The 19,546-nt window shown below is 43.3% G+C and overlaps 1 protein-coding gene across 2 annotated transcripts in view; it reads right to left on the reverse strand.

The window, feature by feature from the left end:
- Window positions 1–4,144: 4,144 nt before the first annotated feature.
- SETD4 (SET domain containing 4) overlaps window positions 4,145–19,546 on the reverse strand; it is a 32,502-nt gene continuing 17,100 nt past the window's right edge. The window contains exons 7-12 of one of the 2 annotated variants that reach the window (XM_047099872.1): window positions 18,559–18,733; window positions 16,839–16,920; window positions 15,871–15,951; window positions 13,252–13,375; window positions 12,496–12,626; window positions 4,145–4,223 (exon numbers count right to left, since the gene is read on the reverse strand). In XM_047099872.1, the coding sequence (XP_046955828.1) occupies window positions 4,145–4,223; window positions 12,496–12,626; window positions 13,252–13,375; window positions 15,871–15,951; window positions 16,839–16,920; window positions 18,559–18,733 (672 nt within the window). Of the gene's footprint in view, window positions 4,224–12,367; window positions 12,627–13,251; window positions 13,376–15,870; window positions 15,952–16,838; window positions 16,921–18,558; window positions 18,734–19,546 lie in introns of those variants that run through there. The other variant, XM_047099873.1, reaches the window with a different exon arrangement.

Here is a 19,546-nt window from a genome sequence, read left to right on the forward strand (position 1 = left end):
ACTAAGGGTTGGCTTTTTGAAAAGATAAACAATTGACAAACATTTAGGTAGACTAAGAAAAAAAAGAGAGACCTCAATAAAATTGTAAGTGAAAGAAAGACATTATAACTGATACAACAGAAATTCTAAAGATCATAAGAGACAACTGTGATCAATTATATGCCAATAAATTACATAATTTATAAGAAATTGATAAATTCCTAGAAACGCACAACTTACCAAGACTGAATCATGAAGTCATAGAAAATTTGAACAGACCCATAAGAAGCAAGGAGATTGAATTAGTAATCAAAAATCTCCCAACAAATAAAAGCCCAGGACCAGATGGCTTCACAGGTGAATTCTACCAAAATTTAATGAAAAATTAATACCAATCCTTTTCAAACTCTTCTAGAAAATTACAGAGGAAGGAACACTTCCAAACTCATTCTATGAAGCCAGCATGACTGTGATACTGAAGGATACCACAAGCAAAGAAAATTAAAGGCCAATATCCCTGATGAATGCAAAAATCCTCAACAAAATACTAGCAAATCAAATGCAAGAACACATTAAAATGATCACAGGGATTAAAATGATCAAGAGGGATTCATCCATGGGATGCAAAGATGGTTGAACATAAGCAAATCAATAAATGTGATACACCACATGAATAGAATGAAGGATAACAATCATATGATCATTTTAAAAGATGCAGAAAAAGCATCTGACAAAATTCAACATCATTTCATAAAAAAAAAAAAAACCTGTCAACAAATTAAGTATAGAGGAAGTGTTCCTCAGCATAATAGAAGTCATATATGATGAGCCCACAGCTATATCGTATACAGTGATGAAAAGTTAAAAATCTTTTCCTGTAAGATCAGGAATAGACAGCGATGCTTACTCTCACCATTTCCATTTAACATAGTACTGGAAGTCCCAGCCATAGCATTTAGGCAAGAAAAAGAAGTAAAGACATGAAATCAGAAAGGAAGATGTAAAATCACCTGTTTGCAGATGACATGAGCTTATATATAGAAAACCCTAAAGACTCCACCAAAAATCTGTTAGGATGAATAAATAAGTTCAGTAAAGAAGCAGAATATAAAATCAACGTACAGAAATCCATTGTATTTCTATACATTAACAACAAACTATCTGAAAGATGAATTTAAAAAGCAATCCCACTTATAACAGCATCAAAAACAATAAAATACATAGGAATAAATTTAACCAAGGAGATGAAGGACCTGTACACTTAGAACTCTAAGACACTGATGAAAGATATTAAAGAAGATACAAATAAATGAAAAGATATCCCATGTTCATGGATTAGAAGACTTAATACTGTGAAGATGTTCATACTACCCAAATTATCTACAGATTCAATGCAATACTTATCAAAATCCTAATGGTATCATTCACAGAAACAGAAAAAAGTATACAAAAATTTGTAGGGAACTACAAAACGCCCTAAATAGCCAAGGAGATCCTGAAAAAAAAGAAGGAAGAAGAAGAAGAAGAAGAAGAAGAAGAAGAAGAAGAAGAAGAAGAAGAAGAAGGAGAGGAGAAGGAGGAGGAGGAGGGGGAGGAGGGGGGGAGAAGAAGAAGAAGAAGAAGGAAGAGGAGAAGGAGGAGAAGGAGGAGGAGGAGGAGGAGAAGCAAGAGAAGCAGGAGGAGGAGGAGGAGGAGGAGAAGGAAGAGGAGGAGGAGGAGGAGAAGCGGGAGAAGCAGGAGAAGCAGGAGGAGGAGGAGAAGGAGGAGGAGGAGGAGAAGGAGGAGGAGGAGAAGGAAGAGGAGGAGGAGGAGGAGAAGCGGGAGAAGCAGAAGAAGCAGGAGGAGGAGGAGAAGGAGGAGGAGGAAGAGAAGGAAGAGGAGGAGGAGAACAACAACAACAGCAACAACAACAACAAAGTTGGAGGTATCACACTTTCTGATTTCAAGCTATATTACAAGCTATAGTGTGGTACTGGCATAAGAAACCATCATATAAACCAGTGGAAGAGAATAGAGAGCCCAGACAAAAACCCACACATACATGGTCCACTAAATTTTGACAAGGGCACCAAGAACACACAATGGGGAAATGATATTCTCTTCAATAAATGGTGCTGGGAAAACCTGATATCCACATGCAAAGGAGTATAACTGGACCCCTGTCTTACACCACTCACAAAAATTAACTCAAAATAGATCAAAGATTTAAATGTAAGACCTGAAACCATAAAACTCCTAGAGGAAAACATAGCAGAAAAGATCCTTGACATAGGTCTTGGCAACAATTTCTTGGATAAAACATCAAAAGTACAGGCACAAAAACTAAAATAAACAAGTGAGACAGCATCAAACTAAAGAGTTTCTGCATAGCAAGGAAACAGTCAATGAATTGAAAAGGCAACCTACAGGATGGGTGAAAATATTTGCAAACCATATATATGATAAGGGGTTTATATCCAAAACATACAAAGAATTCATACAATAGCAAAAAAGCAGATAATACAATTTAAAAATGGGCACAGGACCTGAACAGACATTCCCCCCACCACAAAAAAAAGACATACAAAAGGTATTTGAAAGGTGCTTAACATCACTAATCATCAGAAAAATGCAAATCAAAACCACAATGAGATATCATCTAATAGGATGGCTATTATCAAAAAGACAAAAGATATCAATGATGGTGAAGATGTGGAGAAGAAGGACACTTATATGCTGTTAGTGGTAACGTATATTGGTATGGCCATTATGGAAAACAGTATGATTCCTTAAAAAATTTTAAATTGAACTACCATACCATCCAGCAATCCCAGTCCTGGGTATATATATCCAAAGGAATTGAAATCAGTATCTTAAAGAGATATCTGCACACCCACCTTCATTACAGCATTATTCAAAATAACCAAGATGAGGAAACAAGGTAAAGTGTGCTTCAACTGATGAATGGGTAAAGAAAATGGAGTATTATTCAGCCACAGAAAGGAAGGAAATCTTGCCGTTTGCAACTACATGGATCAACCTGGAAGGCATTTTGCTAAGTGAAATAAGCCAGACTGAGAAAGACAAATACTGTATGATATCACTTACATGTGGAATATTAAGGGGGGGGGCAGTTTCACAGAAACAGAGAATAGAACGGTGGTTGCAAGGGCCAGGGGAAAATGGGAGCGGCATACATCCAAAAGTACAATTTTTCAGATTAGGAACAGTAAGTGCAGAGGAACTAACATACAGCATGTTGGCTAATTAATGCTATGGTATTGTTTACTTGAAAGTCACTGAGAGCAGATCTTAAGCATTCCCACCACAGAAAGAAAACAAAGTTAACTGTTGACTGTGAGCTGATGGATGTGTTCATTATCTTGCTCTTGGTGATTGTTCTGTAATGTGTACATATATCAAATCATCACGTGTACACTTTAAGTCTGTACAAATGTACTTGTTAATTATTCCTCAATAGAGTTTTTAAAAACGCTGCACATGTGGTTCCCAGGGACTTCAAACGGCTGCTGCGACCCTTACTGTCTGAGGCTTGGGAGGACCCGAGAAGCAAAGATCTATGCTGCCTGTGACAAACACACCCTTAGACTTGACCCTCCCCCCACTCCCCGGGTCAGTGACATCCTGAATTCCCTTTTATCTTGAGCACTTTGAAGTCTCCCTTTGTGACAAGGGCAAAGTTAGAACGGGAATTATTTACTGTCCTAATAATTGCTACATAGACCTTGCACAGTCTTGGTTTTTGCCTTATCTTCTGGCACTAGCAGAAGGCTTCTAAACGCCCATCACCACAGCTGCATAACCAGACAGGGACCCTTGAGATCAAAAGGAGGGCCCCACCCCCAGGACAGAGTTTCTCTGAAATGGGAGAAGGCTGCCTTGCAGGATCACTCACCCCTTCTCGCCCCTCCGCCTTTTGTGGGATGTGGGTGTCACAGTGACAGGGAGGGGGCTGTAAAACTGAAAACCACAGGGAGAGGGCTTGGCCCACAGGGACCTCTGGGGAGGCCCTCTTTCTCCTCGCACCTGGGTGCTGCCTGGCTCCTTGTCGCCAGTCTGCCCAGTGAGGTCGATGAAGTTGCCTACTAGAACATGCAAACAAGGGGCGCCTGGGTGGCTCAGTCAGTTAAGCATCCGATTCTTGGTTTGGGCTCAGGTCATGATCTCACAGTTCGTGGGTTTGAGCCCCTGCTTCGGATCCTCTGTCTCCTTCTCTCTCTACTCCTCCCCAGCTTGCACTCTCTCTAAAAAATAAATAAACATTAAAAAAAAAATTGTCTTAAAGAACATGCAAACAAACCAAGACAAAACAAACCACTTTAAGTTTAAGGGGGTCTCTCCCCACCCTGCACTGGAGGCTGCCCATCTTTGGAGGCAGAAACAAGGTGTAACTGACAAGTGACAGACTTGAATTCAGACTCCTGGGTTCTAATTCCAACTGTTTGATGAGACAGGTCACGTGACCCCTCTATGCCTCAGGTTCTTCATCTATAAAACATGTAACACCTGCCTCATAGAGCTATTGTGAAATTAGATGGGAAAATCCAATGAGAACAAGAAGGCTGGAGCAGGGTGGGGTCTCTGCTCCTGTTCCTTCTCCACCTCTTCCTGGGCTGGGCTACCCCTTCCCTTTCTCCTCCAACTGCCTCACTCCCCACTCTGATTCTTTTCTAGAAGAATATAGTTGGGGAGTCCGTTTGAGAGAATGTCTAGATCTTACACTATGGAAAGAGAATGCAGGACAGTGAAAGGTCTACCAGAATCAGAAAGAAAATCTGGATTCTGATGCTAAATCCAAAGTCCAGAGCAAGCTCCTCAACCTCTTGCGCTGCAACCACAAAATAAGGGGTCTGAGTGGATCAGCTCAAGGACCTCTTGTCACCCCAACCCTCGGACAGTGCATGTATTCAGAGGCCCAGCCTTGGATTCATGTGATCTGGGGTCTGCCTAACAATTGACATCAAGAGTCATGAAAGGACCGACTAAAACCTTGGAACCAGCACCTGAGAGTGGAGGGTGAGGGGGCACAGGCCTCTCCCATTGGAATCTCTACATCCATGGTTCACAAACAGTGGGCACTCAAATCACCTGGGGGCTCACTGAAAATACATATTCCTGGACCTACCCCTAGAGATTCTGATTCTGTGGCTATGGGATGTGCTTGTACAACCTGGCAGTTTCTGATGCCAAAGTCAGGGCACCACATCCTGACAAGCATGCTCTTTGTTTTTGTTTTTATTTATTTAAATTCAAGTTAGTTGACATACAGTAGTTTCAGGAGTAGAACCCAGTGATTCATCACTTACATGGGACACCCAGTTCCCATCCCAACAAGTGCCCTCCTTAATTAATGCCCATCACCCCTTTAGCCCATCCCCCTACCCACCTCCCCTCCAGCAGTCCTCAGTTTGTTCTCTGTATTTAAGAGTCTCTTATGGTTTGCCTCCCTCTGTTTTTATCTCATTTTTCCTTCCCTTCCTCTACGTTCATCTGTCGTGTTTCCCAAATTCCACATGAGCGAAATCATATTTGTCTCTTATTTCATTCAGTATAATACACTCTAGTTTCATCCACCTTGTTGCAAATGGCAAGATTTCATCTTTTTGATTGTTGAGTAGTATTATTCCGTTGTATACATATATACCACATCTTCTTTATCCATTCATCAGTCGATAGACATTTGGGTTCTTTCCAAAGCACACCTGTATCCCTTGGATAAATACCTAGTAGTGCAATTGCTGGGTCGTAGGATAGTTCGATTTTTAATTTTTTCAATTTTAATTTCCATACTGTTTTTCAGAGTGGCTGCAACAGTTTACATTCCCAGCAGCAGTGCAAAAGGGTTCCTCTTTCTCCACATCCTCACCAACATCTGTTGTTGCCCGAGGTGTTCATTTTAGCCATTCTGAAAGGTGTGAGGTGGTATCTCATTGTGGTTTTGATTTGTATTTCCCTGATGAGTGGTATTGAGCACTCTCATGTGTCTGTTAGTCATCTGGATGTCTTCTTTGGAAAAGTGTCTATTCGTGTCTTCTGCGCATCAAGCATGCTCTTAATAAAGGCTTCAACTATGTGTGATGGAAGGTAGCCCCACCCCCACCCCACATGGCTCTGCACTCACCTGCTGAATACCTTTGGCCATGTTACCTCCCTTCTCTGAACCTGTCTGCTCTTCTATAAAGTGTGGTTAATAACACCTCCTCTCAGGGAATGAGTTGTCATTTTTGAAGACAGGTTCCCTGGGCCATGAGTCTGCTCTTCCATATATATACTGAGGAGTCTCTTTGCATATCAAAAGTAGATGCCAGGAGAGAGAGGAGTGATTGATTGATTGATTGAATGATTCATTCATTCATTCATTCATTCAAGAGAACAAATCTACACCTCTATTTACTTTTCAGTCAGTTTAAATCCTTGAGGGGTACAGCATCACACGGATTCTGTGGCCAATGGCTTTAGCATGAAGGTTACTTCGGAATTTGGCACGGACCATGCCATTGTTTCCATGAGCGTGAGGTACCATTTCCCAGATTACTCTGGTTTTATTTGGTTTGCCACCAGGAGTGTTGTTGTTCTTTGCTTTGTACACATAAGCACCTCTCTTGCCTAGATAGAATTCAGTTTCATCTCGAGCATAAACACCTTTTAAGAAGACATGTGTGATCCCTCTGGTTCCAGAGACCCCACTTACAGCCAGCAAAAAATGGCTGTGGACCACAGCCTTCCAGGAGCCCTGTTCCCAGAAGGCCTCCACAGGTTCCAAGATGGCAGAAAGAGAAAGGCCCAGGAGAGAGGGGATTTAAATAGGCAGGACTGTAGCATCTCAGCCCTCCAAATGTTCTTCCAAGGCTGGCTGATCCAGCCACACTTTAATTTTACAAAGTCCTGATCAGGTGAGAGCAGGTGCCTCCCTAAGCCCGGGGGCATCTTTCACAGACACGGTCTTTGCTGTATGAACCCTACAAGCGTGGCATCTAGAGGCCGACCGAGGTTTGAACCCTAGCTCTGCCACTCAGCAGCTGTGTGACCTCAGCAATAACTTTCCCTTTACATTTACAGAATCAGGAAAATATGAACTCAACCGGTCGTGGTAAGGATAAACAAGGTGATCAGTGCAGTGCATGGGTAGAAGGTCTAATGCTATCAGACCATTACTGTCATTGTCAGATTGGCAGACTCTGGACCTTCCTGGAAAACGCATGAGCTGTGAGAAGAGGGGTAGAATCCTCACCAATTAGGCACTAACCTTATTTCTTTAAAAAAGAGCTTTATTGTCGTGTAACTCACAGGCTACACCACTGACCCATTTTAGATGTATGACACAATGGCCACCACCCAATCCCTCCAGCACCCTGGCCCACCCACGGCAGCCACTAATCTACTTCCCATTGCTCTAGATTTGCCCTTTCTGCACATTTCATATAAGTACAATTTTATTTCAAATATTTATTTGAGAAAGAGAGCATACACGCATGAGAGGGGGAGGGGAGGAGAGAGAGGGACAGAGGATCTGAAGCGGGCTCTGCACTGTCAGCACAGAGCCCGACATGAACTCATGAACCATGAGATCACGATCTGAGCCAAAGTGGGACGTTCAACCGACTGAGCCACCCAGGCACCCCTCATACAAATACAATTATATGTGGTCTTTTGTGACGGGGTTCTTTCATTTACCATGTTTTAAGTCTCATCCATGTTGCAGCATGTATGTACTTTGTTCCCTTCTGTGCCTGAACAATATTTCATTTTATGGCAAAATCTCATTTTATTTATCCATTCATCTGCGGATAAACATTTGGGTTGGAGCTGTTATGAATAATGCTGTGACAAACACTGCTATACAAGTGCTATGAACATTCATGTTCACGCTTTTGTGTGGACATGTGTTTTTAGTTCTTGGGAGAGAGGGGAGTTGCTAAGTCAGAAAGACACTGTGCTAAAACTTTTAGGAATTGCCAGACTGGGTTTCCAAGCAGCCACACCGTCTTACTTTCCATCAGCAGTGCCACAGGGTTCCGATTTCCCCGCATCCTCAACACGTTATCTTTTTTATTACAGGTGTCCCAGTGGGTGTGAATGGTAACCTTGCATTTTTATTAAATTCTACTATCTTTTTGTGAGTTTTTACAAATGTACTCGCAGCCTAATGTTAAAACTACGGAATAGTTTATAGAAGGAAAGTAAATGAAATATCCCCTCAAGGAATAGTTGTAACAGGAAAGGAAAGGTTGTAACAGAACAAAGAGAGGGAGCTGCTCTCTGAAAGGTGAAACAGAACAGCCCCAGAGAGAGCACATGGCACTGAAGAATGTGGCACACGGGGAGGTTGTACGTGGCACACTGGCAGGCTTATAGAAAAATGCTTCAGGCCTGCTTGTTCCCTCTTAATGTTCCATTCCCTTTAATTCACAAATGACTTTCTGGATCTGTAAAAAAAAACAAACGGGCCCTTTTTCAACAGGGTGGCATTCCTGACAAAACTCTATATTCAAATGTCAGCTGACTGGGGCGCCTGGGTGGCTCAGTCGGTTAAGCGTCCGACTTGGGCTCAGGTCATGATCTCGCGGTCGGTGAATTCAAGCCCCGCATCGGGCTCTGTGCCGACAGCTCAGTCTGAAACCTGCTTTGGATTCTGTGTCTCCCTCTCTCTCTGACCCTCCCCTGTTCATGCTCTGTCTCTCTCTGTCTCAAAAATAAATAAACGTTAAAAAAATCTTGAAAAAACAAAGAAATGTCAGCTGACAAACCAATTTGGGTTTTATTATTCTTTGCTCCTCCAGATAAGACCTACTACCCAACATTAATCTATCACACAGAATGTGGCTGCTGTTTGCCAACTGAAGAGCTAAAATAAATTCCCTATTTCTGTGCCTTGATGGGCCCTCTCAGGACGTGTCTAGGTGGTTCAGTGAGAGCCATTTTCACAGAATTACAGCTCTGATTGCCTAGGTCATTACCAGTCTCCACCTTCAGGCAGAAGCACTTAAAGTGCCCCAGTCAGAGGAGTGCATCTGCTGTTTTTAGCTTGAAAGATAAGGACAAATAGTTCTTAACTTCTCAATGTCTGTCCCCTCAGGCCAAGTCGGCCAGTGGGAGGCTTACCACCCACAAACTCTGTAACCAGATACCGATGAGGAGAAGGTGTGTTAGTAAGTGACCTCAGGCATGCCTGAGGAGTAAACAGAAAAGTGAGGAGCAAACAGAAAAGGAGGAAGAAGAAAATGGGGGGGTGGGCGTGTAAACTAAGAAGGAAGAAAATCATGCCACTGGGAAAGAGCCTGGCTTTGCCGGCCCTCAAAGGCAGCTGTGTGTCACAGTCAACAGTGGTTTACCCTGTGGGCCAGACTGCCCCACAAGGAGCCACAGGCTCTGCAGACTTTGCAAGAAGTCTGCGGCACACATATGCCCAGCATGGTCTGTAAATGGAAAAGTCTTATTCTGCAGTTTTCCAAATACACATAGATCTGGTGTGGATGATGAAATACTTCTCATTTGTAAATGCGTGAGTAACGATTTTTCTCATTGTCTATTGTTTTTCTAATCACTGGACAACTAGAGCACAACAATGTTCATGTTAAAGGGTGGCTTTGTTTTTGAAAGGTGTAAAAGCACCTTCACGTAGCAGTTCATACGTATGTGTGTGTAAATATATTAATATATATAGGTCCTAAATGTCCACTAATAGGGGACAGGAAAAATAAGTATGGTATAGCACAGGGGTCAGCAAACTATGGCCCAAGACCTGTCTTTGTAAATAGTCTTACTGGAACGCAGCCATTCAACTTGTTTGCATATTGTCGACACGCTGTGCAATAGTCGGGACAAAGGCTGTATGGCTCAGAAAGCTTAAAATGTCTACTATTTGCCCCCGTTAATGTTTGCGGACTCCTGGTATAGCACATCCTGAAACACACTGCAGCGTGCAGGTGCATGCGAGTGAACAGGGAAGGGGGTGGGGGGGGGAGAGAGAGAGAGAGAGAGAGAGAGAGAGAATCCCAAGCAGGCTCCATACTGTCAGCACAGAATCCACCGCATAGCTTGATCCCACGAACCATGAGATCATGACCTAAGCCGAAATCCAGAGTCAGACACTTAACCAACTGAACCACCAGGTGCTCCCCACTGCAGCTACTTAAAAATAAAGTCAACACCAACTGCATATAAGAACAAGGAAAGACGTCCAGACACTGTCTCCTGAGGTGAGTGGGTCCCATTTGTTTGGGTTGCACTCAAGGATAGGAATTCCAGTGCTGGGGAAGCACAAGACCTGGGAGGGAAAACCGAACTCTGGGCACCGATGCCTGAGAGGGGCAGCCCCTACACCATCCGGCCCCAGTCCGTCCCCAACCTTGGAGAGGCCTGGCGGTCCCCCCACAGCTCCAGCCCCTGAAAGACTTCTCCACGTGTCCGTCCCCTGGGGCCAAGGACTGTTGAGGGCTGTGGAGGGAACATCCCCTCTTCCCTCCCTGGTTCTGAAAAGGATAAACAGGGAAAAGAGTAAGGATGGAAGCTCACATATGACCATGGCTTTAGGTCAGTTTGCCCACACTGAGCCCCAGAATCCAGCAGACGTCCCCGCTGAGGTAGAGCTGCGCCAGAAGGCCCGGGCCTCCCGAATGGCATGTTGACGCCCACTGACGTGGAGGCGGCAGGCCCACGCGCATTAACTCCATCCCCACAGCAGGACACAGTAAATCCCGGACACGAACACACCCACGCTGTGGACCCTGACCCCTCCGAGGGCAGGGTGAGTGGGCATTTTTTCTGTAGCACACTAAGTGTGCATTTCTTAGGCAATTTCTTCCCCTTTCTATTCATGACACAGGGTAACCGTGAGGCTTAAAACTCTGCATACCAAGGCCTGAGCACAGCACCTCGCATCTAGCAATGCTAATATTTAGTAAATGTTATTGTCTTATGTTCCGATGGCAGTCCAGTTTTTATAGTAAGGGCATATTTTGCTCCTGTGACCGATGATAGAACACCTGCTCCGACTCCCTCCCAGTGGTTCTGACTGTTGACTGACAGGCAGGAAACCGCTATGAAAAGTGTAAATCCTGAGCCAAACTCTGAGTACTAAAAAAGTACTAATTAGTACACACTTTACATACAAACCATAGTCAGAGGAAAGTCAATAGCCTAAAATGCTTTTATAATTAAGAAAGAAAGAAAGAGAGAAGGAGAGAAGGAGAGAAGGAAGGAAGGAAGGAAGGAAGGAAGGAAGGAAGGAAGGAAGGAAAGAAAGAAAGAAAGAAAGAAAGAAAGAAAGAAAGAAAGAAAGAAAGGACTCTTAATTCAAAATGACCAACTGAGCACAAAAATTCATCTCCTATACCTCCCAAGCCCCCATAAAAATGATAGAAAAGCAGCAGAATAAAAGTGTTAAACACCAGGGCGCCTGGGTGGCTCAGCTGGTTAAGCATCTGACTTCAGCTCAGGTCGTGATCTCACAGTTTGTAAGTTCAAGCCCCGCATCAGGCTCTGTGTTGACAGCTCAGAACCTGGAGCCTGCTTTGGTTTCTGGGTCTCCCTCTCTCTCTGCCCCTCCCCCACTTGAATACACTCTCTCTCTCTCTCTTTCAAAAATAAATATACATTAAAAAAAAAAAAAGTTAAACACCTACCACAAAGAGACTGGGAAAGGAACATGTCTGACAAGAGACTTAAACACATTCTGGAAAACCACAGAGGGAGGTCTGCTGAGGCAGGCCCTACTCTCTCCTATATTTAATGACTGAACTTCCATTCAATCAAACTCACAGAAGGTGCCCCGACTGTCCATCCTATAGCCAGCTCCCTGGTTCCTGGTGAGCAAGGGCAAGAAAGCGAAAGGTGGCAGGCATCCCCTGGGCCTCTACCCAACACGAGTCCCAGTCCCTGGCCCTTCTACATAGGGGGTCCACAATCTCCTTTTCAAATTGGAAATCAGAAGGGAAAATGCAAAGTGATTTGCTCAAGTTCAGTGCAGCTGGGGGCCAAGCCCGGCTGGGACTGGGGCCTGCCCCACACCACCTACCCCATTTCCCACCCGAAGCCACCCACCACCAGCACATCTCTAAACCAAAGTATCAGAGCAGAATAAAAGCACAACTTCTTGCCCTTTTACAGCTGCTGAGTCAGCGGGGAAGTGGGACACCCAGGGAAAGGCCACACACAGAGCCCCTCAGGCCCCCTCTCTCCTTACAGAGCAGTGCTTTCCTCCCACTTCTTTCTACAAAACTGGGGTCTGTTTTGAGAATATTTTTTGAGGTGCTGGGAAGACGACACATCCATCATCACTTACACTCTAGAATCCACAGAGCCTGCCCTGCCCCCTGCAGATGTCCTGCATGTCTGAGAAGCGGCCACCGCTCCATCCCACAAACAAAGAAAAGCAGAAGGAACAAGAGAAGTATACAATGGTTTAATAGAAACCACTCGGTGACTGTAAATGATTCTATACAAAATAAACCTTTAAAACTGGTTACGAAGTCACACCCACCACAGGAGGTGATCAAACGCATTAGGTGAAGTTACCTAAAAGGTGTTTGCAAACTGTTTAGAATCAGAGCAGAGGCCTGCAGAATCTTTAGCTCTTCTGTCCACAATGTTTCTACCAAAGTTAGTTGGTTTACCGAAGCCACTTCTTCATCTTTCATATGAGAAACCTGGAAAGCATTTTAAAATTATTTTTTTCTTGCAGTAAAATATACATAAACATAAAAGTGACCATTCTGACCACTTTTCAGTGTATACTTCAACGGTACTAGGTACACTCACAATGTTATGTGAGCATCGCCACCACCCACCCCACAAGTTTTCCATCGTCTCTAACGGAAATTCTGTACCCTATTAACACTAACTCCCCAGCCCCTGGTAACTTCTACTCTACTTTCTGTAGACTCTGAATTTGCCCATTCTAGATAACTCATATAAGTGGAATCACACAGTATGTGTCTTTTTGTATTCTAGTTTATTTCACCTAGCATAAGGTCTTGAAGATTCATTAAAATTATTTTTCAATCCCAGTAATGTTTTCATTAAAATGAGTTGATTTCTCATTTAATTAAAACATTTGCTAAATAAAAATATTTTTTAAAAAAAAGAGTACTTGAAAATTTATCCAATATAAACACAATGCTAACAGTCAAAAAAACCCCAGAAATTACACCAGTGTTCATCTATTTAAGCATCAAACAATGCCCGAATAAGGTGTAACAACAAGTACAAAATAGGTAACTTCTTAATCAAAACACTTCTTTAGCAGAAGAATGCGATATTCTAGAAGCATACCTTTTGAAGCACTGCATTGGTCTCCTCTATGAAATAATGGCATATTTTCTGGGCTATGTCCAAACTTCTCTTCTCATTTGTATCTGAAATGATTTCTCCAAGAAGTATTTTTTTCCAGCATGTACTAGAACCAAATTGTTCAGTAACATAATGTCAGCAGGCTCTCAAAAAGTAAAGAAGGCTTTTACACCTCAACACAACACACAAACTCTTCTCCTGTTTTTCTAGAAGCATAATAAAACTCACGAACCTCCCTAACCTCCCCCCACAGATTCCCTAACCTCCCCCCACATGCAGCTCCTGTGTTGAAGCAGACAAGGTACAGAAGCAAGAAGGAGGAACAAGCGAGAATAAGAATCAAGGCAACTGCCGCTCTTTTGAGGGCAGGCACTGAACTGTATTGTCATCGCAATCCTGTGTCTGGCACGTAGTTAAGTGGAGTCATGTCCACCAGCCACGGAAACGGAGCAGATGACAGAACAGGAAGGTGAGTTCCAGCCAAAAGGACTAAGGACTAAGGAAAAAGGTAGAAGAAGTTTCCTTCTCTTCAAGTGACTTTCCTAAACTATGGTAAACTGGACAGAACATGTTTCACAAAGTAAAATGCTCTCAAGATGGAAGGAGGAATCTGCGATGAAGCCTTCCCGTACACACAGGTCATTCCCATTTTATAATCCAAATATATGTAGGAAAAGGGGTTGAGGGGGCAAGTGGGGCCAACTTTCTGCAGGCAGAGGAACGTAAGTGCTTCAGGGTAAGCAAGAGGGAGCCACAGCAAGATCTGAACCAGAAGGTGGCAGAGCCAAAACTACATGCTAGAAAGCAGCACCAAGCAGAGAGGAAGAGAGTGGAGGAAGAGATTCTGGATGCAGAGAATCTGAAGTGGAATGGCTTAGGAAGGGAAAAGTAAGGTGACAAGTGTCACATCAGAGCTGAAGTATACACAAGTCACTTAGAAATTCAGAACAGCTGGCAACCCACACAGGGAATAAAGTCTTAAAGGTCTTGAGCTCTAGAGATTACAACTGAAACCTCAGGAGTAGCTAAGTTTTCAAGGAAGGTAGGAAGGATGGATGGATGGATGGATGGATGGATGAATGGAAGGAAGGAAGGAAAGAAGGAAGGAAGGAAGGAAGGAAGGAAGGAAGGAAGGAAGGAAGATATGCTATATGCTATTCCATATATTCACTAGATGCTAGGCACAGTGTTTCATATAAAACAATCATCTAATTGAATTTTCACAATTACCTAGCAAAGAAAGCATTATTATCCCCACGTTAGACACAAAGCAACTGAGAACTGGGAACAGTAAAGAACCCACCCTAAGTGACAAAGCTCAGGAGAGGTAGAAACAGCATGCAAACGCAGAGCCGGCAGAATCCCGGCCTTGGGCTTCTTCTGCCACACCACTCCAGACCATTAGGAGTAAGTCAGAGGGAGGAAAAGCGGTCCAAGGGTGACCTTTGGGAAACAGCCTGTTGTTTTATTTAATTTGAGGTATGTGCCTAAGGACTTATACCTTTTTCCAAGAAGGACTTAAAGACCCTTAACATGAGCACACAGGAGATGAAACAGGTGAGATGAATGCACAGGAAAACAAGACAAAGGAATATCAAGGAAGAAGGAGAAGATACAACCAGGATACACTGCATGCCTTAAAATGCTACACATTTGAAGGAACCACAGACTTGCCTCTGAGTTTTCTAGCAAACAATAAAGAGAAAGAAAGGTATCAGACACAGAATCTACAATGACTGTAAAATAAAAACACCCCATCTGCTGAGAATGAACACAACTCTTTCTGCTGTTGAGACCGGGGAGTAAGTTTTCTCCCTGAGTCCCTACAGAAAAAGAGGTAAGCCATATCTTAACAGCTGCCATTGAATGAGTACCAGCTACTTGGAGGCACAATGCTAAGGGTTATCTCTACGCATCAATTCATTTAGTCCTCCCAACTGCTCAAGGACCGGGTCACCTTCTTCAGCAAGTCCTCTTTTCAAGTGGTTTCTCTCACCTGAGCTTTTGCCAAGTAGTGGACCCGGGCTGAAGGAGCTGCCTGGACCAGGCAACACGCAGCCACGTAAGCGGACAGTCCTTTCCATGCTGGGGGAGGGACTGGCAGCCTGAAGGTAATGTTAAGGAGCTGAACCAGGACGTGTGTCTACACGGGGGGCTCCTCTACCTGCCTCCCCCATGGAAAGGCCTCTCCTTTAGCAGGGGTCTGGATCTGCCCCCGGGGAGGATATAGCTCCCCAAGAAGCGATTTGTCCCCAGGGGAAAACTCGGTACTCAAGAGGCTTCCCCCTGAACAGTGACGATGCATTTTTTTAAAAATATTTCCTCTAAACAATGCAGGTCACCAGGGAAAAATACCTGAGAATAAAAAGTTCTCAGGGCCACGTACTCTGATTATGACTCTAAAACCAGAATTCCAGAAATGGCAAAAACTTAGAAGTGAAACACTCACCACGCGGGCAAGTTCCATAAAGAATAAGCCACCCAGTACACAATGGCATATCTTCCTCCTCCCGGGCTGACTGTTTGAACTTAAGCTAAAAGAAGCCCCTGGGTTATGTCCAGGTTTAAGTTCTGCTCATGACCGACACACGTGAAACTTACAATTCTTCAGCTTCCAGACATAACAACTTAAGCGCTGTGAGTAACCTCCAAGATGGTCCGTCCCATCCAAATGTCAAATTTCTAAAGCATAAGAACAAACAATGACACACCTGTCATTTCAGTACCTCATGACACCGTGGCAATGGCTGAAGAGCCAAACATTTTCTGAAGGGGCTGAACATTATGTAACATTACGTATGGCATCTTGGTCACAATAGTAAAAGAGAAAACTAAGTCCTCAAATACGTAAGAAGAAAGCCAGAGTCAAAACAAAACAAAACAAACAAAAAAACCCCACAAAACTCTTTCTTTAAAAAAAAAAAAAAAAGGTAAAAAACAACCTTCCAACAGATTGTGATAAGGAGCTGAGCCTGGCCAGAGCAAGAGGTCACATGCCACAGGCCCCAGAGATGAAAGGTGAAGAATGTGCATCACCCCAGGCATCAGACAAATGGCAACCACCACAGCCAGACTGCTCTCACACTGCTACTGGATCATTTCAAACTTGGTTTCATTTACAGGAGAAAATCTGAAAGGAGAGCCTCGAACCCTGTGTATCCCACTTGGCGTGGAATCACCTAGCCGCCCCCGCCAGCCCTGCTCCCTGAATGCCTGCAGCACGCCGCAGGGTGACTGAGGGCCAGCGAGGCCTGCGGCAGCCCGATGCCATCCCACCTGACCACGTGCTGAAGGCATGTCGGTCTCCCACCCGATATAAACAGGGCTTTCTTTTGGTTCGATCATTTAATACTTCAAATTTGTATCTTATATTCCCAAATAATCTTCTTGAAAAGCATCTTACACTCTCGTGTGCCCACATCAAACACAATTTAGTACACATAGTAAATGCTCAGCAAATACCTACCTGTCAACTGGAACAAGTCAGGAGGTATCTCAGACCTACAGAAACCCTACCCTCCATTTTCTCATCAAAGTTTCCTGAAGGAATAATGTTAAGAAACACTCACTCTATAAAGTCATGATCCTTTAAAATGGAAATCTTCTTGTTCATCTGTTTATCTGTTGATGGAAGATATTTAACAAGTATATCTATATAAAATAAAAAGATCAAAATGAAATTTAGGGTGTCATTTGACAGACATGCGCGCCTTCTAAAGTTATTCTACCTTCTCAATAATCAAGACGTGTGTGAACAGTTTTACCTAATTCACATCGAAAAGCTCCAGTGGAGTCCAAGTCAATGAATCTTTATTTGGCCCCTGAAAAGCTACAAGAATTCCAGGGCAAGGGACCAAATATCCACAGTCTCAACGCATGTTCCCACTAAGCCAATGAACCCACAAAACCAGGTCGTTAGGACAGTGGCAGGATGCTGGGAAGTTACACTGACCAGAAACACAGGAGCTGTACAAACATGAGGAATTGTTTGGAACATAAAGGTTTCAAGAGCCAGAATTCAAAATTGGATATTTGTGATTGTGATCATAAGCAATAACATGCAAAAATTAAAGTTTTTTGGGGTAACAGGGTAATGCCTGATTTTTCTGTTTTTAAAATTTCTCTTTTGGGGTGTCTGGGTGGCTCAGTCAGTTAAGCGTCAGACTTCAGCGCAGGTCATGACCTCGTGGTCTGTGAGTTCAAGCCCCGCATTGGGCTCTGTACTGACAGCTCGGAGCCTGGAGCCTGCTTTGGATTCTGTGTCTCCCTCTCTCTCTGCCCCTCCCCAGCTTGCTCGCTCTCTCTCTCTCAAAAATAAACATTAAAACCTTTTTTTAATTTTCCCTTCATATTTGTATGCTTTTATTTTTCAATGTAAAAAAACTAAAATGTAAACTTTGTTCAAAACTGACAAATTAATATTTCATGGTCATCAATATTAAAGCTATTCTGATAACAGGAGGTTAATCTCAAAGCTAGTTTTCTAAGAGACCCAGCAAGGCCCAGTTTTTGCTTTTTTAGTTCTATTTTGAGAAATAATATTATTATTCTGCCTACAGGATGGAGTTGTTTTGCCTTGAACAAAAGTTTCCATTTCCATCAGAACTTGTTTTAAAATTATCCCAAATTATGCATTCAGTAAACCTCTGGCCATATTTCTTCATAGCCTAGAAAACTATTTCTCTGCTGCATCAAGAGAAGGGAAGAAATCAATTTTCTATGTACTGTTATTAATATTACATTTGGAATTTCCACAGCATAAATTTAATTGCTCAATTATTTCTTTTAAATAGTAATACCAATGATGGCTAGTTAGTAGGCCGCAAAAAATAGAAATGAAATCAAGATTTCATCATGACATTAAACACCCCAAAATAAGGACTGTGTAAAAGATTTATTCCTGTGATCACCACAGTGCCTCACGCAGTAGGTGCCTAAATAAATTTTTATGTTTTGCTCTCCAATCTATCTTGTACTTAGTGACAGTGACAATGTCTCAGTACAAACATTTCTATTTCTTCTCATCTTTTCAATATTATATTCATTTCCTCAGCGGTTTTCCTTTTCTTCTGTTCTACTGTCCGACCTAACCCAACACAACTTTTCTCAGTTCTTCCTATCCTCGATATCGATGAAGGCTTTGTTGTTTCACTGGCCCTATCTAAGGGAAGATAAATGGTATATATTTTAAGGTTTTGCCATTTTTACTAAAACTTAAAAAAACTATATCCCAAGATGGGGAGGAAAAAAGAGTTATATCATCTTAGTAAGAACAAAGTTGATTCCAACCTTCTGAGACATAAACACAAGCGTGAGGATTATGGATGGAAACGAATCCATACTCCAGGAGCAGTCGCTGATTATCATGAGGGCCATAGCAGATGAACACCTCTTCATGTTTCCTACAGCTTGAAGCTGTTCTAATTTCATAACAGCGAGTTTCCTCATTAAATGCTGCTTCTACCTAGAAAGGAAAATTGTTCAAGTTTTTTTAAAGCCAAGCATACAACTAAAAATATTAAGTTATTGTATTAATTTACGGCAGATGCAGCTTTCAAACACTCATCACTGAATTTAACCACCCGTGGAAAAAGCCACACCTGCACCAGGGCCTCTTGTTTGCCTCCACGTCACCCCTCTGTAAGAGAGGGGGTCCTGCCCAAGGATTCTCGGGATGGCTGCACGCATGACACCTGACAATGGACAGGTAAGACTGACAGCTGTTTACCAGTCACATATACAGCAATAAGGACACACCAGCCACACAGGGCTAACCGGGGGCTATACTCAGGAGCAGTGTGACCAGCAGGGGCCATGGGGAGCAGGATTTGGAGTAATGGGAGGTGACCCCCTGGCTCTCATGGGAAGATGTGATTGCTTGCTTGAATAGTTTCAAGGGCTGGCGGGAAGGTGAAACCCGTTAGGTTGAGGCCAGGTGGGGTGCGCTAGTCTAGCTGATGGGGCCACCGCGGGGGGTGGGGTGCATATCCAGCGAGAGCTGCGAAATCAGCCTAGCCTCTGGGGGCCCTGTGAGACCCAAAGACATCAAGGCAGCACATGAATTTCAGGTTTTACAATTCACAGCCTTTGAGCAGCAGGATATCGGTTGACACAATCACGTGGATTTTGTGACAATTCTGTTAATAGATGAGAAAGGAAAAGTTGACCTACCTGCTCTCCACAATAAGGAGTGGGTACAGGCACGGAGGCCTCCATACTAAGCAGTAAATCCCAGTGAGGGCAAGGACCAGCAACAGGCTGAAATTGCCAGCTTGCC

Source organism: Lynx rufus, unplaced genomic scaffold (genome assembly GCF_022079265.1).
Source record: "Lynx rufus isolate CCGP_SWC_20201006 ecotype Redwood Valley unplaced genomic scaffold, mLynRuf1.p SCAF_5, whole genome shotgun sequence".
Taxonomy (NCBI): Eukaryota; Metazoa; Chordata; class Mammalia; order Carnivora; family Felidae; genus Lynx; species Lynx rufus.